Source organism: Peromyscus eremicus, chromosome 20, assembly GCF_949786415.1.
Source record: "Peromyscus eremicus chromosome 20, PerEre_H2_v1, whole genome shotgun sequence".
In the NCBI taxonomy this organism is placed as follows: domain Eukaryota; kingdom Metazoa; phylum Chordata; class Mammalia; order Rodentia; family Cricetidae; genus Peromyscus; species Peromyscus eremicus.
The window spans coordinates 35,089,238-35,115,888 of record NC_081436.1 but is presented as its reverse complement, the minus strand read 5'-3'; the positions used below and the strand labels follow the sequence as shown (position 1 = coordinate 35,115,888).

Here is a 26,651-nt window from a genome sequence, read left to right as displayed (position 1 = left end):
GAGTGTGAGGGTTGGAAGAAGGTTTCCAGGCAGATCGCAGGACCATCTGTTGTGAGCATTACTATATAGATGTCACTGCTGTCAATGTTATGCCCCTCCCCCAGTCTCTAACAAGGCCAGCAGGAAGTTTCACAGGAAGTCCTGTGTGGAGCAAGGTTAAGGGTCCTGAGCTCTCAGTGCTGTCCTAAGGCAAGGGTGGGGCTTGGATGTTGGTTTCATCTGATTGATCTGACTTATCGCAGGCTAGGACCCCATTCCTAACAGCTCCCAGAGCGCCCCTGGTTCTGCGGCTCCAAATCCTTTCAGATTTGGGAACCATAGTGCAGGCATTCAATCTTCCAAGTCCAGACATCCGTCTTATGGTTCCTGCCCAGTCAGAAACAAACAGAAGGGATAAGAAGGGCTTTTGCCACTCAGGGTCTCCACCTCAATCCCTTTCAGGTCTTCACAGCCTCCTTCCTTTTATGATCTCCGGGGCCCTTCCATCCCTCCTCAGGCCTTTGTCTCCTCTGTAAGGAAAGCATGAAGAAACAGTGCTTTCAAGTAATCCATACTTTAGTCTCTGCCCTAGAAAGCCCTCATGGGAAACCCTGTGGCTGGCAAAATACTGGACACAAACCATAGATGATTATGGTCAGCTTTGTCCCACCCACTCACCTGGTAGAACTGATAAAAGCAAATTAGAAGATGACCAAGATGACCAAGAATGGCAGGTCTGATTCATCTTCCCAAGCCTCAGAAGAGGCCTGTGGACAGAACTGTGCACCTCTGAGGCCTCTCCTGAACTGGCTCCTCCCTCCTCTCCTCTCTGCCCACTCCCCATCTCCCTGGAAAGAATTCCTGGTCTCCAGTTAGAGTCCCACCCACATTCAGTTTTCCAGGAAGCTCTCCTGGGTCCTGCCTCTCTATAGAATCCATCACTGTCACCTCTGTGGCAGACTAGTCTCCAGTTGCATGCCTTTTGCAGCTGCCAACACAGTGGATGGGAGTTTGCTGCTCCCATGTGCGCCCTTCTATAGACCAGGAAAACTTAGAACCAGATGTCCTCATGAACTTCTCCTGCAGCCCCTCCATAGAGAACCGTGATTATAGTTTGGTAAATACGTAACTGCTTTGCTATGAACCATGGGGAATACTGGATAATAGTGGGGCCTTTTTCCACTTCCAGGCACAAGGTGCTGTGGACAACTCAAAGGCAACCAGCTTCAGGAGCCTTAAGTGCCAGGTGAAAGTGAGAACTAGTGGTGCAGATTCTCTGGCTGTGTATGTGAAGAAAGGTAGGTTGATGCTGCTGGGGGGCGGACACTCCGGCTTCCCTTGGTTGTGTTCAGAGTGGTTTTCAGCACGATGCCTCTGTGAGGAGGAGACTGTCTCCCCCCCACACACACACTTCACACCATGCAAGAGACCTGCTTCTCCCCCATTCCACCTAAAGCGGTCTCAGCCCACCTGCCTCTGCAGACAGACAGTGGCCTCAGCAGCTGCAAAGGAATTTCTGCCTAACGTTCATCTGAGCCATCAGTTCTGGTTTTGATCCCGGTCTTCTGGGGCTGTGAGTCTCATAGTGCAGGAACCAAGGAGCCAGTGGTAGCTCAGACACAGCTCAGACATGCACCCCAGTCAGCTTGGCCTATGTGCCATGCATACCACGGCCTTGATCCTGTCTACATCTGGCATTCCAGCAGGTCCCAGGCTTAGCTCCCTTCAGCCATGCCTCTCAAGCCTTCTGACTCCTCGTTTTTTTTTTTTTTTTTCCTGAGAAGATCACCCCCACCCCATCAAGATGTGAAAGGGCTTTCTTTTCCACCTCTATGCTCATGGGACCCCCTCTGGTGGGGCAGTGTGCATGTACGTCACCTGGGAGATGGCAGATTCTGAGGCTGTTGATGGGTTAAGCCAAGATATCAAGGTCTTTTTTTGATGTTTGCTAGTGGAACTGGTATTTCTTTGTTGTTATTGTTTTGCTTTGTTTTTCCTTTTGTTGAAGATAGATTTTTTTCCCATGTAATATAATATAATATTTTATTATCATCCCTTAGAAGTCTGTTTTCTAATGAGGGACAGAAAGGGGTAGATCTGGATTGGAAGGGAGGTGGGGATATAAAGGTCTTAATGTTCTCCAAGGTCTGGTACCACATGAATAGCAAGAAATACTCTACTAAGTGTTACACATCTCACTTTCCCATGTGCCTTTTCTTTTGCCTATGGAAACTTGAAGAAAGGCCTTAGAGACACAGACTTTCTTTAATACCCCATATGTCTTTAATAAATTAATTGTCTGTCTATCTATCTATCTATCTATCTATCTATCTATCTATCTATCTATCTATCTATCTATCTATCTACATCTATCTCCTATCTATCTACCAACCTATAATCTATCTATGTGTGTGTATGTGGACTGGTGCATATGTGGTGGTCAAGGAACGACTTTTCTCCTTCCCCCATATGGGTTCTAGAGACCAAATTCAGGCTGTCAGCCTTGGCAGCAAGAGCCACTCCCTCTGGGCCATCATGCCAGCTCTTTCACAGTCTCTCTGTCAGTCCCTGCAGAGCTGTGCTGGGGCCTCAGCATTCTCAAAATACCACAGGGAGAGCAGGAGAAAAGTCTGGGCCCCTGGGAGTAGGTGAGGGATGAGGAGCAAAAGTCTGCAGTCTCTCGTGGTTGCACCCCTCTGTCCTGCCTTGCCTGCCTCCTGCTCCTCATCTGCGGTGTCAGTGAGGTGCCAGCTGTATGCAGCTGGGTTCTATAGTCTGTGGCTCCTTCCACTGTCCTGGCTTTCCAGTGGTTCTGCGAGGCAGGGTTTCTGACTTCTCTGTTTTATTTCTGTCTTCGCGGCAGCCAAGTGGACTGAACCCCCACAATGCTAGCTATTTGATCTCTGGAATCTTCCCAGAAATTCTAGACCTTAATATTTATAACAGTGAAACAGGGGTCCTGTATGGATATGGGTGTCAGGAAGGTAGAATGAGGTAATGCCTGTTTCCCCAGGAAACCCTGCTTAGCAAGTACTGGAAGAGTGAGAATGTCTACAACTATTCTTATGAAATTTTCTGTTGGCTGGGGACCAGAAGACACATCATGGAGGCAGGACCTGGGGTGGGAGGTTTGGAGAGGTGTGAGGTGGTGTTTTCTGAGGACTGCAGCCCTAGGCACGTAGACGACAGCACCCTGAAGCTTCAGCCTTGAGCTGGCAACAGCTGGTGTCAGATGGCCGGACCGCAGTCTCAGCTGACCCCGCAGTACCCTTCAACCTCTGTAAGGACAAGTGCCAGCTTGTTCCCTCACATCCCAGTCCGGATGGAGCAGCGTGTGTATGGGGTACCAGAGACTTCCTGGTGTTGGGTTTCTCTGATCTACAGCCAGGGCTGCTGCGACTTCCGCCTCAGTGTGCAATGGTTCCTATCATCCATTTTTAAGCATAAAAAAAGCTTCGGGGTTATTTTATTCTAACAATAAAAAGCCAGAACAAATAAAGTAACCCCAGCTAAAAATGTCCCTTGAAAACCATAGTTTAGCCTTTTATCGCACTTAAAAACACAATTGCATTTAAGTGTTTGTTGTCTTGCGCCTCCCTCTGTCTCCTGGAAGTTTATATTTGGATTACAAGGGAAAGTGAGAAGCTCTTTGCTGCCAAACTAAACCAAGGGCAGAAATTGGCTTGCTGCTTTATTTTGCTTTCTGTCTGTTTAAAGCCAAGATATGTTCCCACTGTACTGGAAGTGGAAGGCGCCTGGACTCAGCCTCCTGTGTTTTCTCCATCTCTGATCAGACTATTTCCCACTTCTACTTTAAGCTCAGTCCTTTCTCCAACATGCTAATAATATGTTACAGGAGGAAATCACACAGCTTCTAAACAGTCCTCACTCCCTAAGGGCCATCGTGTCCAGTTCCACCTCTCACCCTAAGTCACTTGTGTGATGGGACCAAAATAAGAGGGAGGGGGAGTGTCAGAGACTCCCAGCTTGCTATGATGTCCAGCATCTCCTGCTCTCTTCACTCAGATGAGGTCTATGGTCCTGGAACCTATGAGAAGAGCATGTGAACCTTAGCATCATAGGAAGCCAATGTTGGGAAGCTCCTGTGTGATGGGCTAGCCCAGCTCCCAACCAAAAGATGAGATCTAGAAAGGGGAAGTGTCAAACTGCCCACTACATAGAGAGAAACTTCCTCCACATATGATCACTGTGATCTGCCCCACTGTTGAAAACATGACAGCCACGGAGAGCACACAGTATTGGCGTGTCCCTAACTCATCACTAGGCATGGAAGGACTGTAAGGGCTTTAGTGGCCCAGTGGCTGAAGCTAGAACAGAACAGAACACTGAGTGGCAGAAGAATGGATTCAACGAGGAGAGCATTTTGCAGGATGTGAATTTCTCAGATTAAAATGAAGAGGAGAGATGGGGCTAAAGTGAACGTGAGCTGCTTTAACAGTCGGGGGAAGCCCTAGAGGAGACAACAAGTGATACTTGAAAGATGGGAGGAAGCCTACTACATGGCGATTTCAGGGTCTTCCGTGGCACTTGTCTTATGTGAAGGACATCCAGGTCAGTCTTGACTCTGACCTTGGCACCAGGAAGCACTGGCCGGTAGAACAGCGGTCTGAAAACCTATGCAATGAGAATGACAGTCGACAGTCACACAGTAACCACTGTGCATTCAAATGGTTGTGGCAGCATAGCTCTGGTCCAATGAAATCAGTGTTCAGACAGTGGCATTTGGCTGAAAACTAGTGATGCATGTATCTGGGAGCTGCTGCATGGACATTTTCTCACATAGCTTAAATACGGGGGAAGGGATGAGATCTTTTCTAAAGGCCCAAGCAGGGTGTGAATGAGTTGCAGGGAAGGAGTGGCAAGTTCTAATGGTGACAAACTGCAGTGGCTCTTTTAAGGGAACCTGGGCTGCACTGAGGGATGGTGGCATCTTTCCACAGGATGCTAGGCAGATGGGGCTGAGTGGGTCCATGCTTGGAGGGAAGAGATGCTGGCATTTCGGAGTACATAAAACACCCATTGGGCATAAGCTAGCACCGGGACCATTGTGTAGCTGTCTTGCGTGCAGTTTGTCTCTGTTCAACATCCTTGAGTGGAAGGATTCTCAGGCCTGTGTCTAGGGGAGGAAGCAGAGGCCCAGAGGATGCTGGCACTTGTGTAGCAAGGGGCCATCAGGGTCTGCCCTTGGGACCTTCAGAATCTAAGGCTGCACCATGAGCCTCTGCAGTGTCTCTAGGAAGGAGAGATAGAGAAGGCCTAGACCACCACTGGGCTAATGGGGAGTCAGGGAAGGAAAAGCATGGGCTCTGATTCTCTTCTTCCACCTACCTGCTGTAAACCAGGGAAGCCAATTCACACCACAGACTAAGGCTGTCTCCTCAAAATAACATGAACACAAGAACAAGGCTACACACACACACACAGACAGAGAGAGAGAGAGAGAGAGAGAGAGAGAGAGAGAGAGAGAGAGAGAGAGAGAGAGAGAGATTTTGTAGATTGGTACTCTTGAGAGAACCAGAATTAGGAACAGGCAAACCCCAGTTAAAGCCACTTTTAACCAGAGGGTTAGCAGAGACAATATGATGTCACTAGTCGATGGCCTAGTGACAGAAAAAGATGTGTTGAGTTCTTTAGAAACAGCTGTTGTGGACACTGTAGAAAACAGCTTGAAAAGCAGGTGTCAGCAGGGGCTGAGTGATGGTGGGTCACACAGTGAAGGGTCACACGTCAGTGACTTTGGAAGGAAGAGCCTAAGACAGGCTGAAAGCAAGCGGCTCCACCCCTTAGCTCTGCAGCTGCCTTGTCTACTCTGGGTTCCTCTGTGGCTGTTTGATATAACAAGATGGAGGAAACAGTATCCGTTGTGACTTCTGAGTGATGGCAGCCAAGTTTCCTTGTCTGCCACTGCCATGAGTTTGGGCTTATCTATGTTGCATATATAAAGCAATAAACATGAAATGAGCTGGTATAGGGTGCAATGTCTATGCAGACAGGAAATTGTCACATTGGAATAATCAGAGGAAGAGCACATGCAGTTTTCTAGGTGTGCTGATATTCACGGATGTAATATGTGTGGTCCAGGGAAATGGCTTTGAGGTCCATGTATGGCAGCCATATCCTCACCATGCATGGTCAAAGTATAGAGGTTTCATGCCAGAGAGAATTCTGTCTTGGCCCCACACTGTTTTTGGCACAGATGGGCTGAATTCAACAGAACTGATTGAGATCGAGGAGCTCTGCTCAACTCCCTAGGTTTTGAGGTCTTTTCCGTCTTTTTCTGCTATTTTTTTAGGCCATGAATCCACTGCAGCTGGTCAGAAGATCTTCGAACCAACAGGTTTTCAAAACGTGCTCTCTGGGTTGTACAGCCCTGTGGTGTTCTCAGACTCGGGAGCCAACCTGACAGATGCACACATCTTCTGTCTGCTCACCTGTGACCGTGACTCCTGCTGTGACGGCTTCATCCTCACACAGGTCAAAGCAGGTATGGCCAACTGGAGGGCTGGGCCTGACCAGGGATATGGGCACTTGGAGACTCCAAAAAACCACAGTGTGGAGCCTGGCATCGGAACTCATTAGCACGATGTTACCATGCCCAAATGGAAGGTGATATTCACACACGAAGTCAGAGGCAAACCCTGGCCTCTTACTGATGTCACAGATTGTGCCAATACTTCCTGTTATAACACTGGTTTAATCTTTATGGTTGTCTTCAATTTTATAAACAAAAACAGAGGCTCCAAGAATTGAAATAAATTGCTTAGTGCTATATAGCTTCTGAGGGGACAAGGTGGCATTTGACCCAGGTGTATCTTACTATGGAAGACTGGCAAGGTCACTTTTGGTCAAACTGCCTTAGCTTGCTTCTCTCTGCTGCTGCTGACTATATTACTAAGTAGCCGAGGATGCCTTTGAACTTGTGACCTTCCTCTTCCCACCTCTTCAGTGCTGGGATTACAGGCATGCTTCAGCATGCTTGTAGCATGTATGGTACTATATTGATAACCAGCCTACGGAATATCTTCCCTGGGTCATTTTCAGTGGGTATCTTTTCATTTTGCAGAAGTAAACCTACACACTTAGTAGTGTGGCCTTATGTTAGGAAGGGACTGTAGTGCTATAGTGTAGATCAGGGTGAGATTGTAGGGATTTGGTGGCCTTCTGCAGAAGTAGAGGCTGGTCCATGCTCTAGGGGGTAAACAGCACTTAGATGAGGTGAGAAACCCAAGGCAATTCTAGAATAGGATTTACTGGGTGTTAGGCTAGAGGCTGGGAGACACCATCTGGTTTTAGGACCACTGGCAGACTCTAGGTCTCAGTAATTAGGTCAGCATGGCAAGAGGATGCCAGAAACAAGAGCTCTCATTCTCTTTTCCTGCTCGCCTGTCCTTTTCTCCCTGAAGATATTATCGAGAGAGAAAAGGATAATTGGTAGTGACTGGGCCCAGAAAGAAAATTAAATACAACTTTTGAAATCTATCATGTTTGTTCTATTCAGAGCAGAAATGAAGATTTCCTTAGATCTCAAATAGAGTGCATACTTTAACTTGGTGGATCCAAGAGGGAGGGTAGTTCTGGGCGGAGGAAGAAGGGTACATTAGAAGTCAGTTCATGATAAAGAGGGAGAACTTCAAGTTAGCTGTGGTCCCCAGAGCAGGGAGAACAAGCAGAAGGTGGCCTCGGCTTAAGGTGGTGCACGCCTTTAATCCCAGCACTCGGGAGGCAGAGGCAGGCGGATCTCTGTGAGTTCGAGGCCAGCCTGGTCTCCAAAACGAGTTCCAGGAAAGGCGCAAAGCTACACAGAGAAACCCTGTCTTGAAAAAACAAAAACAAAAACAAAAAAAAACAAAAACAAAAAAAAAAGGGGGAGCAGGAGGGAGAGGTTGCATCAAAGGGACCTTTTCAGCTGCACCAACAAGCATTTCATCTTGAGAACACCTGGGAGCCATGGGAGGCTTCAAGAGAGTGAGGGTCATGGTCACATTTGCATTTGAAGGCAGCACTCTGGCTGGAGTGTGGAAAAGGTGACAGATGAGGCTCACTTGGGTGTGGAAAGGTCAAGAAGGTGAGAAGCTATGCGGAAGACCAGGTGGCCTGGACTAGGGCGGTGGCGGTGGGGTGAGGAAAATGAGGCAAATCAAGAGGACTCCGGGTGTGGGTAGTGAGAAAGAGGAGGTGTGTGGCTGGCTCACACGGTGGGAGTCTGCTCCGTAGTAAGTGATGAACAGCAGAGGCACCGGGTTATCTATTGCATGACACCAGAGGGAGACTGAGAGAGCTCAGGAGTCCGCCTGGGCACGCTAAGTCTGAAGTACGTTGGAGACATTTACAAAATGTGGCTCGTTTTGGTTGCAAAGCTCCAGGGCTCAGAGAGGCTGAGTGGATGGAAGACAGAAACTACTGGATAAGCAGGAGCATCAGAGGCATCAGAAAGGCCTAGTGGACAGAAGCCAGAAGCCAGTAGAGTGGCAGCAGCTCCTGGTAGCTTAGGAAGGACTAGGACTGGGGATGTTGCTCAGTGGTTAGAACGTTTGTCATGTACGCATGTGGCTCTGGGTTCCACCTCCAGCACCACACATAACTAGGTTTGGAGGTGTACACCTGTAATCCTACTACGAAAGAGGTGGAGGAAGGGGGGTCAGAAGTTCAATGATTGAGTTAGAGAGCTGCCTAGGACATACTAGACCCTGTCTCAAGTTTGTTTTTTTTTTTTTTAAATAAAAGAAGTTTTAAGGGCAGGTGAGAATTCTGGGGAGAAAGAAGGTGATGCGTGAGAAGATACACAGTATGTCAGACTTTAGTGAATACCTGAAAGAAAGGTAGAGCTACTAGGCAGGAAGGAAGAGATCCAGGACTTCTCAAGGTAACCAGATGAGGGAGGGTAGGAGGCACAGGGAGCCCTGACAGTCCCTCATGCTTCTGACAGCCCAAGTAAACAAACAACCACTGGAAGATGACCCGCTGAGCTCACTGTGGTCAGCCGTGCTAAGAATGAAACTGGTTGGTTTTTTGTTGTTTTCACTGAAACAGAGTCTTGCGCATCCCAAGTTGAAATTTACTAAGTAGCCAAGGACGCCTTTGAACTTGTGACCTTCCTCTTCCCACCTCTTCAGTGCTGGGATTACAGGCATGCTTCAGCATGCTTGTAGCATGTATGGTACTAGGGATTGGCCCCTGGTCTTTATGCGTGCACAGCCAGTAGTCTGCTAACAAAGCTACATCCTCAGGCCCAGAGTGAGACAGTTTTGTTGAAAAGATCATTAGAACAACTTGGTTTCTAACTGTCCATCTGGCGTCAGCCCCATGATTGTACAATGCGGGTTCATGTTAGTGTTTAGATGGGCAAATCGTTAAGTGTCACACACACACACACACACACACACACACACACACACACACATGTGCATCAACACATGTCTTTCTTCATCCCCATGTTTAGAAAGTCTGCCTTCAGAGCCAGGATGCCTCCTTGAATAAACATATCTTCTGTGGGTGCCACCGTCTCTCCAGATGCTGTGTGACTCACCAGACCACGTGATCCTACCATGTGGAAACACTGACTTCATTTTTCCCTAGGATCATATATGAAGGATCATTTTGTTCTGGGGAGCAGTGAGCCTTCCAAACCCCGTTTGCCACGACCCTGTGGTTGGCAGCCTGTTTGCTGTTCCCTCCAAGGCTAACTAGTGAGCTGTGAATTACCCTGAACCCAGCATCTTTACCCACCCCTTACCCTCAAATGCACTGCCAGAATGTGGGCCCTTGGGTGGGCCCTTGGGACATGCCTAAACCATCTGGCTGTCCTTCCAGACTCATCCGGTACCGTGGGTGGTTGGGAGTTTTAATTTAGAGGGCTTTGGCTAGACGTGCTGAGGTCTGGGGACAGAATCCCGCTACATCCTCTCCCACAGCCTGCAAAGTCATTTAGCTTTCTTTTAAATCCCTCCTATCCCCCTCCCCTCCTAACCAACCCTCATGAAAGCTGCCAGCAGCCTCCAAACTCCTCTGGCTTCCTCCCTCCAGCTCCCAATGGCTGGCTGTATTTTCAATAGGGAGTAGCTAGTAACGATTCATGAGGCTCTAAGCTTGCATTGAAGTGGGGCTGCTGGGAAGAGGGACTCGGGAACTCCCATGACCTCAGGTTCATGTAAGTGTCACTGAAGCTGGAGGGTGTGACCAGCAAGTACCTGGTCCCTACCGCAGGAACACGCAGTGCTAGTAGAGGAAGCTGTGTGGTTTCCTTTTGACCTGGGGGTTGGGGGACAAGGGGACAAGTCTCTGCATTAAGTCTATTCTCTCTCTCTCTCTCTCTCTCTCTCTCTCTCTCTCTCTCTCTCTCTTCTCTCTTCTCTCTTCTCTCTCTCCTCTCCTCTCCTCTCTCCTCTCTCTCCCTTTCCCTCTCTTCTCCTCTCCACCTCTCTCTCTCTCTCTCTCTCTCTCTCTCTCTCTCTCTCTCTCTCTCTCTCTCTCTCTCCTCCTTGATGGGGCTCCTGCTGCCTCCACCCTTTCACTATTGCTCAGACACTAGAAAAAAAAATACTTCTCCTTTTGTGGTGTCTCAGTCTCCCCCTCTGTAAAATTAGAGTATCTAATGAGGTCACTGACTCTGAAATCTGGCTCTACACCAGATTCTTCTGTGTGCTCCTTGTGAACATTGACTCTCCAGTGCCATCTCAACCCCCATGTGACCCCATGATAAAGTCCACGGCTGGTGCACTCTCCCTGTGTACTATATCAGTGCAACATAAGAGGCCTCTGAGGCCATCTTTGGAAAGGGATTGGAAAGCAGGCTCTGGTGCCCTGGTGTCCCTGTCCCATGCTTGGGCATTGTCCAGGCTCTCAGAACACAGGAAGGCTATGGGGGCCCTGGTGGTTTCCTTCACACTGGTCTCTCCTCTTTGACAGGGCCCACTGTCTGTGGACTTCTCAGCTCTCCCGACATTCTGGTTTGCCACATCAGTGACTGGAGGGATGCTTCTGATACTCAGGCCAATGCTACATGTGCTGGGGTGGCATATGACCAGGGGAGCCAGCAGCTGGCCTTGACTCTGGGAGGCCAAGAGTTCCTGCAGGGTAAGCCTCTACAGTTCACCATATTTCTAAGTTCTGCTAACTTCTTAGGTGCAGTTCTGCACCCCGTGACCTTGTAGCCCTCTTCAGCTACAAAACTCCCAGGGCACAGGTATATCCTCCTCATGCTGACCTCGCATCCTCCAGACTATGTAGGGTCCATTTATAGTCCAGAAGGAAATGGCACTCATGATATTGTACAGAAAATTACTGGCTGAGTTCAGTGTTATCCCACCAAAACGTTTAGTTGATTTAGCTCTCAAAGCTAGCTGGGGCCAAGATCCCTCGGGAATCTAGCATGCCTGGCTGACGGCTAATCAGCCCTATAGACCAACTGGGGCCAGGCCTGCTCCTGCTGGCTTCATCCTCCTTGGGATGAGTGTGTTCTTTTCCTGCAGGTGGCAGAAGCAGGACAGAATAAGGAAGAAGTGCAAAACCTCTGAAAGTCCAGACACACTCATCTCCGGCTCATTCTGGTGCATAAACAAACCACATGGGGAAACCAGAAGCCAAAAGACGGGAAATACTGTTCCATCAGTGGAGGTGTTGCAAAGTCTCATGTAGATTATCTAAAGATAAGTAAGATGGAGGACAACAGTAAGATACCCCGGGCATTCTCCCTGGGAAGTTAAGAGCTTCAGTGTTGCCCCTAATGCCCTGCTGTTCTAATCACAGGAGTACAGGGATAGGCTTGTCACAGGTAGGGGTGTGCAGTGAGCAAAAAACTGCCAAGACTGGGGTGTTCCCCTCTCCTATGTACTGAAGCTCTTCAGACTTTTCTATAAGATATGTAAACATTAGAGACAGCAGGCTGACCCCTCAATCTACGGGAATGGCTGCTGAGTTGCCAAGGTCTCCCTGTGCCAGACCTCCTTTCTGCCTTCTTGCCTGGCTGCCCCTCTTAGCAAGCCCCGGAGAGGGAAAGGGGCTTCATTTTCTGGCCTAAACTGGCCCTGGCCAGGCTAGTGCTGCTCACAAGGTCAGGCAGGCACAGCAGATGCCCATGTCACCCAGAACTGGTTAGACGTGCAACGTCTCAGGCCCCCATGCCCAGGAGGACTAGGAATCTGTTTTCTGAGAAGCAGCTCCAATAATGTTTAAACCTGTTGCCTGCTAGGTTGGCAGAGAGCATAGCGATGTCATAGAAACGAAATACTTCATTGGATTGTTAGGCCCCAGAGCAGCATGACTGGGAGAGCTGCACATGCACACAGTGGTTCCAGAAAGGCACTGCGGCTGTGGTCTTGCCCGTCTTCCAGCTGAAGGGAAGCAGGCACATGGGACTTAGGCCACTTCCTAAGGAGGCTTTGACTGAAACAGGTTCTGGGTATCTTGGCCACTCCGATACTGGCAGGCACATAGGGGGAGCTTGGGACGATATTGCGTCTTTTTTTTTTTTAAACTCGTACTGATACCCAGGCCAATATATGGAATGTATGCTGTTCTTTGGAGGATTATACATGCAATTCTTGGACTCCTGACACGGAGCATAAAATCCAGCATAGAAAACACAGGCAATCTAGATGGTACACATGACCAAAGCCTGGAAATGCACGCCAGGCTCTGGCAGAATTCCAGAGAGCCTAAGTAGCTTCTTTTGGGATAAACAGAATCAAACAGCTTATTTGTGGGATGGCTGCCTCACAGATGGTCTTCATTACTCTGAGAGGCACCCAGGGTGAAAACAGGCATTTCAGGAAAGACATGTGATGAACTGGCGGCAGTAAGTCAGTGACCTGCTTCAGCCAAAACATGTGCTTGGTGTGTGTGCCCAAGGAGCCAGGAATGTGCCCTGGCCTGGCCTCCCTGCAAAGGAGTGACAATAAAGGGCCTTGGAAGGATTTACTGTGTGTAAGTCTGTGTGTGTGTGTGTGTGTGTGTGTGTGTGTGTGTGTGTGTGTGTGGTGTGGAGTGTGTGGAGTGTGTGTGTGTGTGGTGTGGAGTGTGTGGAGTGTGTGTGTGTGTGTGTGTGAATCAGAAGACAACCTTGGATATCATTCCTTAGGTGCCTTCCATGTTTTGTTTGAGACAGGGTCTCTCATTGGTCTGGGGCTTTCCTGAGGTTAACAGGACAGTTCCAGGAATCTGCCCTTTTCTACCTCACATCTCACTATCACTGTAATTGCAAGTATTTTCCTGGCTTTTTAAATGGGTTTTAAGGATTGAACTCAGGTCCTCACATTTGTGACTGGCAAGTGATTTATCAACTGAGAAATATCTCCAGCCCAGCTTTGAGGTTTTCAATACAGTGTGTGTGTGTGTGTGTGTGTGTGTGTGTGTGTGTGTGTGTGTGTGTGTGTTCTAGGGCTTTCTTATTGAGGTGGTAGCCTTCTGATCTATCTGTGTATAAGACAACCTTTGGTTTATAATCCCAGGGGCATACCTCAGGCTTCCCTGATGTCCTTTTTAATGAAGCATCTTTTCAAACAAAAACAATAAACTCTATCTCCGTCCAAGTTCACTGAGGGTCAGCCCCTTCCTTCTCATTTCACAATCTCACAGAGGCTGGTTGAATTGTGGAGCTGGCAGAGCCATGAACCAAACCCCACTGGGAAGGCTTGTTCAGTGCTGGGCCTGCCCAGGCCACAGCCTTTCCAGTTCGAAAGAGAACTATGATGACAACGGTCCTGGGGACTGCTTGGAGGGTTGAAGGAGGCATGGCGGGAGGCACCCAGAGGCAAGGTGCTGCCCGGATTGTTTGCATTCCACATTCCTTTGCTTGAGCCTCGAATTCTCCCCATAGCTCCGTAATCTTCTTCAAGCACTTAGCCACCCTGAGCCTCAGGGTGCCCCTCTGTGAAGTGTGAACACTTTATGCTATGGAAGGAAGTGCCAGCATGCTGTACAGGCAGCAAGAAAACGACTTTGTTTTCCACGTTCCAACTATCTGGTCATTTACCTGTGTGTCCCACAGCAACCCTCACTAGGGTGGATTGCTTCTGTTTCTCAGCAAGCTGCTGATGTCAGAGTTGAGTCCAGCAGAGACCTGGGCCTGAGTAAGGCAGGCTTAGATCTGTATTGGAAAGCTAATGTGGGTAGGCTCCCATTTGTAGGAAACTACAGCTCAGTAGAATCCCTGACCTTCAAACAGGAAGCTCACCAAAGTCTGATTTGCATTATAGTTTTCATGATCCTTTGTGTCACCTGCTGAGGCAAACTTGACCCAGATAGTGCACTTCAGAACAGAATGTTTTGTACTGCTCACTAATACCATAACTATGGCTCAACTTTTGAACCCCCAAGTTATTGTGCACATGCCCCACCATGTCCCCTAGGGCCACTTTCAACTACTGTGGTACCACATCTGATTTCCTGACAGCAGAAAATGCTTTCAAGTCATGTGTGGTTACAGCAGCAAATTCTTTGGCATCTCTGATAACTGGGAATTCCTCCTCTCAGATGTCACTGCAAAGCCTCTCTCCTGGACTCGGTGAGCATGCCAGCTCACAGTGAGTCCTACTTCAAAGATGGCAAAGGAGAGATATTAAAAGTCTCCTGGCGAAAAGAGCAGAGGGATCAGGAAGGAATGGTGTGACCAACCAGGAGTTGGTGGCGGTCTTCACACGGTGTCCCCCTAGCCCTGTGATGTATCCTCCATAACAAAAACCCACCAGGCACATAGGAAACATCAGGCTAAGTGCTGGGTACAAAGATTGCAAAAGTTTCCATTGTCAAGGCCAAGGAACTTCCCAGCTAGCTGAGGTGATGGGTGTGGGCATCACTAAAGCACAGGCCTGCAGTTTGCCATCTCCTTAGATTGAGGATTGTCAACCTGGCAATGCTCGAATAGCGTCCCCCCCCCCCCCCCGTTCAGTTTCTAGAAACTAGCTAGGTCCTGAGATCCCTTAACCCATCTACAGCTAATTTCTGGTGCCCACAGCCAGAATAAATAAACAAACAAATACACCACCAACTCACAGATCACCAAGAGATGATTTGGTACAGTCTGACCCCACAGCAGGTGTACACAGAACATTTCCCCCTCAAACTATCAGGGGTGTCTGCCAGGTGAGAGTGCTGGACTTCTGCCTGGACTCTGCCTGAGACTGAGCAGGGGAAAATAAGGAACACCACCATGAGCATATGAGAAATCTAGCTTTACCCGGTGTGGCGCCAGGGAAGGAAAACTTGCCAGAGAAGAGAGGGAACTAGCTGGAGTGGGGAGGGGAGAGAAATGGGGAGGAAAGGATATGTGAAGCATTATCACGGTCAAAGTAGATGGTAAATGTCACTTTTATAAATTTATATATTTATAGAACCCATCACTACATATAATGAATATGTGCCAGTAAAAAATTTAAAGACTAGTTAATAACATTAACAATACATTAAGTAAGAAAAGTTGCCAGTGATTGAATGTGTATCAGATGTGAAGGATCTAGAAGATAACTTCTGTAGAGTATTGCCATCATTCAGTTGCTAGCCCCAGATAGTTTTTACATTTATTGATTTATGTATTTGGTGTGTGTGTGTGTGTGTTTGTGTGTTTTGCATGTTGTGCATGCATGTGGATATTGCATGGGCACACATGCCAACATGTGCATGTGAGGTCAGAGGACAACTTGACTGGATTAGTTCTCTTCTTCTACCATGTGGGGTCTGGGGAATCAAACTGAGGACATCAGCTTTGGTGACATGTGACCTTACCCCTACACTGCTGACCCAGCTTCATTAAGGAGGTCGGAATCTCAGTAGTGTTTGATGTCAGGAAATACCCACAATGGGATCCTGAAAACCTTATTTTAAGCCATTCCTGAACCGCTTTGCTTATGCTCACATGTTGTAGGTTTGTGACCCTCCACACATTAGTCTTTTGGTTTCCTGAGTTGGATCCCTGAAGTCTGACCAGCACTGGTTTTTGTACCCAAGTGTTGGAAAGGTACTCCACGAAGCTTTGAGGGATTCTGTAGAGAACAGAGTTAAGCCAGGAACATCTTGGGTGGGTGGGGGTGATGAAACAATTGTAAATGTGGGTAACCTTTGAGAGCAAGCACCAACAGACTCATCAAATGGCAATCCTCTGCAGGTCTGACACTCTTGGAGGGCGCTCAAGATGCCTTTACCAGCTTCCAGCAGGTTTACCTCTGGAAAGGTGAGCTCCGAGGTGGGGAAGCAGGGGTGACAGACAGTGGCTTCCTTGATTTGGCCCCAGTTTGTATCCATCCACAAGGCACTCTTCTCCCAGTGGGAAATGAAATGCAGACCTATGTTCTGTGGGCATGCTTTCTGTGGAACAGAAGGGCTCCTACTCCTCATCAGAAGAGACACGTAGTCTAAAAGAATGCCATGTGGAAAGCCTCCAAAAGATGGAGCAGGCAGGAAATGCTTGGTTCTGGGGAGATGGAGTTCACTGCTACAGACTGTCTTTGTTACCTGAGTGGGCTGGTGTAAACCTCAGGAAGCATTTGCCCAGGGAATGTGGCCCCGTGGCTGGATCGGTCCTGCCTCTTGTTGATTTCCTGGTTGTGGGACGGGAGGATTGCTGTGCAGCTTGCCTCATCATTACTGGTGATCTTATTTTCTTCTTCCTAGATTCTGACATGGCGTCTCGGCCGGAGTCTATGGGATGTGGAAGGAATGTGGTACAAAGGGTAAACTCTCCATCACAAGCAGGTATTGACTCTAAAGAGTTTAAACAGTTGGGTCCTGGCTATGGAGACAAGATAGTGGCATCCAAGGTCTAATCAATGAATAGGCCTCTTATTATTACTCCATTCTGAAGCCTTGGAGCATTGGTTCTTAACTCTCCTAATGCTGTGCCCCTTGAATACAATTCCTCATGTTGTGGTGACCCCCAACCATAAAATTATTTTGATGCTACTTCATAACTATAACTTTGCTACTGTTATGAATTGTAATGTAAATATCTGATATATGATCCAAGGGGGTTGTGACCCATAGGTTGAGAATCTCTGAGATCCCTACAAAGCACCAAATTATGCCTCTAGTCTAATTATCCACTCACAAAGACAGAGACTCCTGACATAGGCAAGAAGAACAGAATGTCAGGAGGCTTCCTTGCCCATTCCCAATGTTGCAGAAGCAAAAACAAGCACAAGAACTGTAGCAGGAGAAATTGCCTGCTTAAAGAGCAGAATTAACAGAGCATGCCCAGAACTCCAGAATGTCAACCCTGTAGGGCCTAGAAAAATGTTACTATTTGTCAGAAATTATCAACCCTGTCAAAATGAGCAGTCTGTAAGGAGTTGTGGCAGGCAGGGGATGAGTTCATCCAGACATGAGCTGGGGTTGTGCATGGGAAAGGTGTGAGAACACCTTGCCTCCAGAAACTATAGTTTTACTCTAAGGCGGCACTAAGAACCAGGAAGAATGGGAAGAAGAGAAGAGTAGAGAGAGATAAAGGGGAAGTCTGATGGCAGAAGGAGAGTGTCTTAGCCTACTCAGTGCTGCAGTAACAACAGTCCAGACTAGGTCATTTATAAGGAATACCGTGTATTTGGCTCCTAACTCTGAAGGCTGGCAAATCTAAGATTGAAAAGCTGCATCTGCTAAGGGCCTTCCACTGTGCAATAACATGGTAGAAGATACCGAAGGGGTTCAAGACAGCAAGAAGAAACCCAGCTTGCTTTTATGGCCCACCTTTGCAGGACGACAACCTGCCCACTGTGCGCTGGATTCAGAGACTGAATCCCAGCATGACATAGCAAACAGGAGTGTGGCCAGCTGAAAGTTTCAGAGAGAAGAACCTGGTGATGTGATTGGCTGCTGTGACTGGCTCATCTATGTCACATGAGGCCACCCAGGCATGGACTGAAATCTCAGGAGAAAGCCCAGCCTTGGGTAGAAAGGTGGACCAGGAGGCTCCTAAAGGTTTCTTCCAAACCAAAATTCTGGGTTTCACAACTGTATGATTTTACGATTTCCTAAGACCTTCTGAACCCCTTTTGTCTGACCAGATCCACACCCTGTCATTTCTAGCCTGGCTCTGGCCTCAGGTCATCTAAGAATGTTTTTGATAGTGTCTCTAGTCTATCCCCAAGTCTGCTTCTGTCTGTTTCATGCTTGCTGTAGAGATAAAGGTGAAGGAAGCTGACTCTCTCCTTCTTTTTTAGATGTGGCAACAGACCTTTTCCTCCCTGTGGACACTACCCAGGTCATTGTCAATGCAAGCCACTCATTGCCCAGCCAGCAGAACTGGCTCTTCACACACCTCTTTTCAGCAGAGCAGGCAAAACTGTGGTGTCTTTCTCGTGAGTATCCTTAGATGGAAGCCTTCTTCCAGATACTGGTTCAACAACTCCTGAGATGTAGACAAGTTCAAATTCATGAGCATAACTTAGGGGTCACTACACTCTTAGTATAGAGATGGGGCTTTGTTGCAGATACACTGTATGAAGATGTGTCACTGTGATTGGTTTAATAAAGAGCAGAATGGCCACTAGCTAGGCAGGAAGAGGTTAATCAGGACTTCTGGGGACAGAGAGGATTCAGAGAGAAAGAAAGGCAGAGTGGCCAGCCAGATGCACAGGGAGCAAGATATGCAAGAGGAGAGGTAAAAGCCATGAGCCATGTGGCAGTATGTAGATGAATGGAAATAAGTTAATTTAAGTTGTAAGAACTAGTTAGAAACAAGCCTAAGCTATAGGCCAAGCTTTCATAATTAATAATAAGTCTCCATGTCATTTTTTGTGAGCTGGTGGCTCAAAGAAAAATCCAGCTACAGGGCTTGATCCCAGCCTTCAAGAAGCTCACAGTGAAGGTGGTGTCTGCTCAGTAACCAGCACCTATCATTCACTCGTCCATCCATCCATCCATCCATCCATCCATCCAATGTTGAATATTCATTATGTTCTACAACTTACATTTGACTTTGTGGATGAAAACCAAAGCAGAATCAGCCATGACCTTTTCCTTAAAGTAGTTCACATGTATCTTTGGCAAGACTGACATATGTAGGGAACAGAGTGTTCATATACAAAGACCTGGGTCTCTGGTCTGCTGACTCTCCATGCTTCTGAGAGACCATGGGTAAAGCCACTGAGCTTTCCTCCTGTTGTCTCCTGTATTGCTGATTTTGTTTCTGACCTCTCATTTCACTTTGGCTCTGCCTGGACTCGAGCCACAATAACACCTGTTTCCCCACTTCATAGATCCCCATTGTTTTTGTTTAGGCCTTTCTGACTATCATGGGTACATTAGGATTTTACCAACTAGACACAAGTTAGGGTCAGCTGAGGGAAGGGAACCTCAATTAAGAAAGTGCCTCCATCAGATGGCTGGTAGGCAAGTCTATGGGACATTTTCTTGATTAATGATAGATTTAATGATAGATGTGGGAGAACCATTGTGGATGGTGCCATCTCTGGGCAGGTGGTCCTGGGTTGTATAACAAAGCAGGTTGATCAAAGCCTGGGGAGTAAGCCAATGAGCATCACCCTCCATGGCCTCTGCATCAGCTCTTGCCTTGAGTTCCCTTCCTGATAGACAGGAAGCTTCAAGGTGAAATAAACCCCTTCCTCCCCAGGCCACTTGTGGTTATGGCAATTATCACAGCAACAGAAAGCAAACTAGTGCACTGGAAGAATCCCCAGACGTTTCTACCCACTTACAGCCTTGCATGGACTAAACCCTGACTGCCTTCTTGCCTTTAGGGTGTGCCCAGGAACCCACTTTCTGTCAACTTGCAGACATAACGGAGACCACACCTTTTTATTTCACCTGCTCCCTCTACCCAGAAGCCCAAGTCTGTGACAATGTCCTGGAATCTAATTCCAAGAACTGCAGCCAGATTCTGCCCCACCAACCAAAGGCCCTCTTCCGGAAGAAAGGTAAGCACTGTGGCCTTCATGAGCTAGGCATCTGATAGGACACCACTCTGCAGGTTCAGAAACAGTGAGGTTAATTTCTTTTTCTCTTTAAAAGTAATATTCTTGATATACATGAGCATGCGCACACACACACACACACACACACAGCAATTAAAGAAAAAAGAGACTGTGAATTTTTTAAAGGGAGCAAGGAGAGATGAATGGAAGGGATTGGAAGGAGGAAAAGGAGGAAAAGGAAGGGGAAAATGATGTAATTATATTATAATCTCAAATGCTAATATATATATTACATGTATGTATTTGTATATACATGTAAGATTATATATATCTAAGATTATCCATGGTCCTTCAGAGACGTGAAGCCATTGAGAAAGGCATCAGGCTGACACTTTTGAGTGATCTGGTCTGGGGTCTCACCTAGGCAGAGCCACCATTGATGAACTTGCATCAGGATTTCATGCAACTGTGTGGTACAGAGATCCCAGAAACCGTGACTTTTATGACACCACAGTTGTTCTCTCTCTTCAAGGACATTGATGATGTCATTTTGTCATCATGATGGTGATGTCATTTTTTCACCCTGTTTCCCCCAGTAATTTCTTCTTCCATCTTCTTTGCCAAGGTCCTTCCTGTATCTGGGGGCCCTTGGTTTCCCCCAAACATCAGAGGCTACAGGGCTATGGAGCAGCTCTGACTATTTGATGGGAGCTTCTTGGCTGTGGATTTCTCCTTAGTATAATCTTAGCCAGTCACTCTTGGTGGGATCCTTTTTTAGTACTCCTAGGCCCTTTGTCAGAGGAATCTCACAGTACTTGTCCTGAGCGCACACACTAGCAAGGTGGGAGAGTCTTGGATCTCTGGGAAGCATAAATCATGCTCTCAAATTCACTGTGAGGTTTGTGTACCTACTTTCCAGGGACACCAAGGGACCCTCTCTTCTGGCCCTTCCAGAAATAAATCTTCCGTCTTTGTCCTTGTGGGAAGGGCACATAGACTATCCTTTCCCATGGAGATGCAGGGGTCTAGAGGCATACATGCTCACCTCTTGTTGCTTCACAAAGGTAGCAGTACCTGCCTCCCCAGTCTCTGGAGCTAAGGTTCATTCCTCCATGGGCTTCCTAAATCCTGAGATTGTACTGTTCCGTCTCTCTCTCTCTGATTCTCATTTCCTCATGGGCTAATGTCTCTACAAGAGTCCCTTTCATGAAGCCCTAGGTTCCATTCCAAGTACCTACTAGTGGTTCTTACTTGTAATCCTAGAACTTGAGAGATGGAGGCAGGAGGATCAGAAGTTCAAAGACATCCTTGGCTCCATATCGAATTCAAGGCTAGATTAGGCTATACACAGACCCTATCTAAAACACCAACCAACCAAACAGACTATTCCGAGTCTTATTCTAGGGAGCTTTGGGAGCAAATGTATTAGTTTAATGTGCCGTCTTCCTGGAAGTTCAGCCTGAGTTTTATTCATTATCCCCATATTTGCAAAAGTATAATAAATTTTATTTCTTTTCCCTCTGTGCAGTTGTGCTGAACGATCGAGTGAAGAACTTTTATACTCGCTTGCCATTCCAAAAGCTCACAGGGATTTCCATCAGAGACAAAATCCCTATGTCTGGGAAATCCATTTCCAATGGGTAAGTGGCCAAGTTCTACCTCAACGCTTATTAAGACTCCTTGGCTTCTATGAATAGGTGGTGTCTCAGCCTTTAAAGGCAGAAGCATAACAAGGATCCAACCCAAAGCTAAGGGTATAGGAGATAGCCAGGTCAGAAATACTCGATGAAGGCCAATGACATATTAAATACCATATTTGGTTCTGAGCCTGAAGTCTGCTGAGGGAGATCAGATGTACTGAGCAGTCTTGTCCGTTAATAAAAGTGGTCAAGATGGTAATAAACTTGCTCCTCAGAGCCTCTAGGAGTTGTGTTCAGAGTCTGGAAAGCAAGCAGAATTTTTAACATACCCTTAAGCATATAAGAATCCTTCGCTTATTACCTCTACAACCTATGCTGTTATTTCTTCATTGGCTTTTTTGTTGGTTGTTCTAACTGGAGACAGCTTTCCCTCAGCACACTCCATGGACTTCACTCTTCAGAATCTCCAAGTGTGCTATTGCCTAACCACATTCCTGGGCCTTCTGAATTTGAGGTCCTGGGATGGGACTCAAGAGTCAAAATTTTAAGGAAAATTTCCAGTGAGCCTTTTGTATTTCAGCAGTCACTGATCCATGAACTGCTAATCTGTGAAGTGCTGTTGAATTATGGAATTGCATCATGTTGCTGGCATATAAGAGCTGTTTCTGAGAGCGGGGCTCAAAAGATGATACTGGCTGGTTTGTCTTGAGATCCAGCTGGACATCACCTTCTTAGTGGAGGGAATAGAAGCTAGATGTCACCATACTGGGAGAGGGGATAGAAATCAGATATCTCTTTGTTGGATGTCACCATGCTGAGCCTGGTACTGGGACAGGAACTGGTGGGGCAGAGGTTGGGGTCATAGTCCAGGCTGGAGCTTAAATGGGCTTTCAAAAAGAAAGGGAAGCAGTAGGTAGGCAGGTGAATGGCTGGCCAGGAATCTAGAGCAGAGAAAGTCAGAGATGACTTACCAGCTTCAGGGAAGAGATGTAGCCTGCACTGGAGAAGATACCCAGCAGATACAAGTTTCAACACTGGGATAAGACTTGGATTCAGGAAATAACAGCAAGAATGTGACAGGATCCCCATACCAGAAAGGACCAAGCAGTTAAGCAAGCTCTCAGGAGTCGGGAATGAGTGATCAGATCAAGACATGAGATCAAGGCAAGGAATCTTTGAACTGGGCTCCAGAGCACTGATTTGAAGTGCTAGAGCCCCCCTCTGCCATAAAGCTGCAGGTGGGGGTCCTGCAGCGACACTAGGTAAATAAACAAGGAAGGTTCTGGAGAGGGCTTGAATGAGTGAGTAACTAAATGGAGGACCTGAAGATACTGTTTCTGAGAAAAGAGTGGGATTTTGTTTACAGAAATCTAGAATGCCAATGTTGGCCAAAGCACCCACACTTTATTTGTTTACAAAGAAATTTGATGCCCAAAGTTTGAGTTATTCCACTCATTCTACATAGTAGGTCCTGATGCCCATGGTAGGCTTCAGATACATCTTCTCTTCTGACTCTAGGTTCTTTGAGTGTGAGCGGCTCTGTGACAGGGACCCATGCTGCACTGGCTTCGGTTTTCTAAATGTCTCCCAGCTGCAAGGTAAGGGTAATAAAGGGGACAGCCCCCACCTCTGGCACATCGTCTCAGTCTAGAAACACTCACACTTGTGATCCTATAGGGTCCTTAGCATCTCCTCAAGGAAAGGAGGATGAGTGATCCTCATGCACAGTAAGGAAATGGGGCTGGGAGAGGCAGGTGGCTCATCAGTATGAAATTATCAGTGTGGCTGTCCTGGTCTGTGATCTGTCCACCCCATGTACACATATGTCAATCTGATCCCAGCAAATGTCCCTCCTTGTTTCCAGGCTTCACTTAAATGGCTTCTGCTGTACTTTCCTAGCTGAACTTTAGATACATTGAGTGATCTGTATCACTCAGTCACTTGATGATGTGATTCTGGACAGTTCACTTATAATCTCTCCAGGCCGGAGCATCCTCATCTATAAATAGAAACACACATTACTTACCTCTCCAGGCCCAGTGAAATGATATCCATAGAGCTGTCTCACCTCCTATGCATGATTGGCAGGTATTCTGTTAGGAGCAGCTACCTCCATTCCTGGACTCATGGGCTATAGCTCTTAAATAATAGAGGAGCTGGGACCGTAGGGATGGCCAAGTCCCTACCCAGAATACAGTACAAAATCCCAAGCATCTGCTGAGCAATGGCTTGCAGAATCCCTCTGGCTCAGTTCATGTTTCTCACTGGCTTACTCTCCTGGGCTCCTGGGTTCTCCACCAGGAGGAGAGGTGACCTGCCTGACTCTGAACAGCATGGGGATTCAAACATGCAGTGAGGAGAATGGAGCAACCTGGCGCATCTTGGATTGTGGCTCTGAGGACACTGAAGTCCACACCTATCCCTTTGGGTGGTACCAGAAGCCTGGTGAGTAACCTGCTCCTGACTGCTGTGCCTTTTGTAGACTGTGTCTCAATCTTGCCTTGGGATGACATCTCAGGATCAGGAAGATGTGTCAGAATTCACTGGGTACCAATGACAGAAACCGATTCTGTTTACTTTAAGAAGAAAAGAAATGCCTTGGAGACTGTTCATTAAACTAAAGGAAAGATGACCAACGAGGTCTCAGGAAAGATGGAACCAGACCAGATTCCACAGGTGTATTTAGTCACTGTCTGTAGCCAACTTCTTTGGTTTGCCAGTCCTTACTGATTGCTTTGGGGGGGGGGGCTATTTATTGTATCCTATAGAAGCTTTGCATTCAGGATCAGGTTGGCCAACATGTTCTACAAATATCCCCACTGTGGAAGGGACAGCTTGAGTGACAGTCTCAGCTAATCCAGAACTACTAGAAGAAAGGAGGCTAAGGTCCTGTCACTGGCCAGGCAGCAAAGTTAACAGTTGTCCACGCTGCCATGATCCCTCGGTTTCCTCACTGTGCCCATTGTTACCCTCTTTCAGGATGACGTAATACATGGCAGTGTCAGGGAAGGAAGAGGGTAGCTTCTGTATGCTTTTATGCACTTGAGTTGAGATTTCAGGAGAGGACAGCCTGAGCCCTGTGTGGTTCATGAAGGCAAGTAGTTACAGCATCTAAGATTCCTTTCCAGGTATATTTTAGGAGAACAATCTGAAATAAATGAAGGAAAGAGTGAATGATTTTATGTGTGCTTAGACATAACTAGACTGACATGAGCTGTTAGCATCCTCCGTTCATCAGGGCAGGCTGGTCTTTGTAAGACTCATATCACTCTTTAGATTCTGTCAGTCGGACAAGTGGCTGAGCCTCTTGGTCCCATCCACCTCGGTTCTGGGTGTCTATGATGTGGACATGGAAACTAGAAGAGACTATCTATCTGCTTGTATCCCAGGAGCAAACTCACAAAGATGTCTCAGAGATGAAAAAATTGTCTCAGGAAGTAACAGAGAGTCTTAGAAGAAGATCAGTGTTCCCCAACCTGTCTCATGGTGGTTCACTTCCAGTTGTGAGTGAATCTGGACAGTGCTGGCCATTCTTGACCCTTCCCTAGAAACTAGAGTTATGTAACAGCTGGTGTAACAGAAGGCTTCGAGAAGTGGAACTTTGCTCTCTACATTCTTCCTACCGTAACCCACCCTTTGTCTATCTATTTTGGGCAATGAGGGAAAACTGGCATTCTCCCTGTGCCTGCTGTGTGTCAGACACATACTAGGTCTGTGTGAGCCATACCATTTCGCCTCATGGGAGCTCAGTGGAGTGGACATCACTTCCTCCATTTCCATATGCAACAAATGAGGCTGACAGTGGAAGGTGCTGGCCCAGCCCACGTGGCTATTCAGAAGAAGACAAGTTGAAATCCCAGGTCTGATGGCCCACAGCAACTGACAAGCAACTGATTCATCAATTGGAAAAGGCTAGCACGATAGCAGACCAGATGCTCCTGGAGTGGTCTCCCTAATCTAGGCCATGTTGGAACTAAAGGGTACCTAGTTTGGTTTCCAGGGAAGAGCTGCCCTTGGCCTTGCTCATGCACCTATACGCCCTTCAGCTTCGTGGCAGTTAGTCTGGACCTGATTATTCCGGGATGGAATAATCTTCCTGCTTGTGACTATCTTCTGCACCCAGTGTCTTGAGTTTAGCTTGCTCTGTTGGATTTTTCTTTCAACAGCTTGAATTGTTTTAGAAAAAAATGGGAGTTGTATAATGAAATTGCCTCTGTGGGCTTATATTTCAAGGGATTTTTTTCCAGAGACGTTTCTAGGCTTGACCTTGAGGGCCAGGGAGGAGAGGAGCTTGCTTGCCTAATACATTAGTTCTGCAGGAACCCCGTGGACAGCTGCAAGCCTCAAGCTGCTACAGAGCCATGCTCACCTCAGGACCTCCTTTTTGTCTGTCCTCTCACCTCTTCACCCCACCGGCATCTGGAAAATGCCACTTTCCATTTTCATTTGACTGTGGAAGAGTTGGACAGAAAGAAGCTCAGCAGTAGTTCATTTGTTCAGAATGTGATGGAAGTCAGTCCAAGCTGTTTCAACATCTTGACAGGGGCTGGCAAGACAAGAACCCAAGGTGCTCCTGGTTCCAATAGGTCCCAGCCGCTCTGTTCCTTTTCATCTGACTGCCTGGAGTGCTAGTGTCTTCCAACACACACTCTGTGACTCAGGGTAGGGACTCAGGAGTCCTGACCAGAAGCCACATGGCAGAGAATGAAAATTCATATCAGGGCTGTCACTCAACAGCAAATACTGCCCACGTGTCAGGAGTGCCCAGAAGCCTCTAGTGCGACAGCCTGGCCTCTGTTTGTGAGGCTCTGGAGGCCAGCGCTTTGCAAGCACTATCTCATTGTATCCTTATTTCCCTCAGAGGAGAAACAAGAGGTGCAGCGAGACTCAAGGGTACACAGCAGGGTGATGACAAAGCTTGTGACCCGGGTCATTTTACCTCTAAGTTGCTATGTCGCATGGCAGAGTGTGAATGGTCCCTGTTTCCTGGTCTCCAAGAGCCCCCAGTCTTAAAGGGAGCTGCAGTTGCTGAGGAGGTAAACCCCTGTTGCTAGGATTCCCACCTTAGGGCTGGACCCTTCTCAACTTCACTAGGTATTTGTGCTGATGTACTGTGCTGGCCATTGAGGAATGGGAGAAGAACAAACCAGGGCTG

The 26,651-nt window shown here is 47.4% G+C and overlaps 1 protein-coding gene across 1 annotated transcript in view; it reads left to right on the top strand.

Moving 5' to 3' along the window:
- Tg (thyroglobulin) overlaps window positions 1–26,651 on the top strand; it is a 190,859-nt gene that overhangs the window by 57,676 nt on the left and 106,532 nt on the right. The window contains exons 25-34 of the mRNA XM_059247013.1: window positions 1,169–1,277; window positions 6,293–6,484; window positions 10,906–11,073; window positions 16,097–16,162; window positions 16,603–16,683; window positions 18,144–18,281; window positions 19,683–19,859; window positions 21,385–21,496; window positions 23,015–23,094; window positions 23,798–23,941. Of these exons, the coding sequence (XP_059102996.1) occupies window positions 1,169–1,277; window positions 6,293–6,484; window positions 10,906–11,073; window positions 16,097–16,162; window positions 16,603–16,683; window positions 18,144–18,281; window positions 19,683–19,859; window positions 21,385–21,496; window positions 23,015–23,094; window positions 23,798–23,941 (1,267 nt within the window). The remainder of the gene's footprint in view (window positions 1–1,168; window positions 1,278–6,292; window positions 6,485–10,905; window positions 11,074–16,096; window positions 16,163–16,602; window positions 16,684–18,143; window positions 18,282–19,682; window positions 19,860–21,384; window positions 21,497–23,014; window positions 23,095–23,797; window positions 23,942–26,651) is intronic.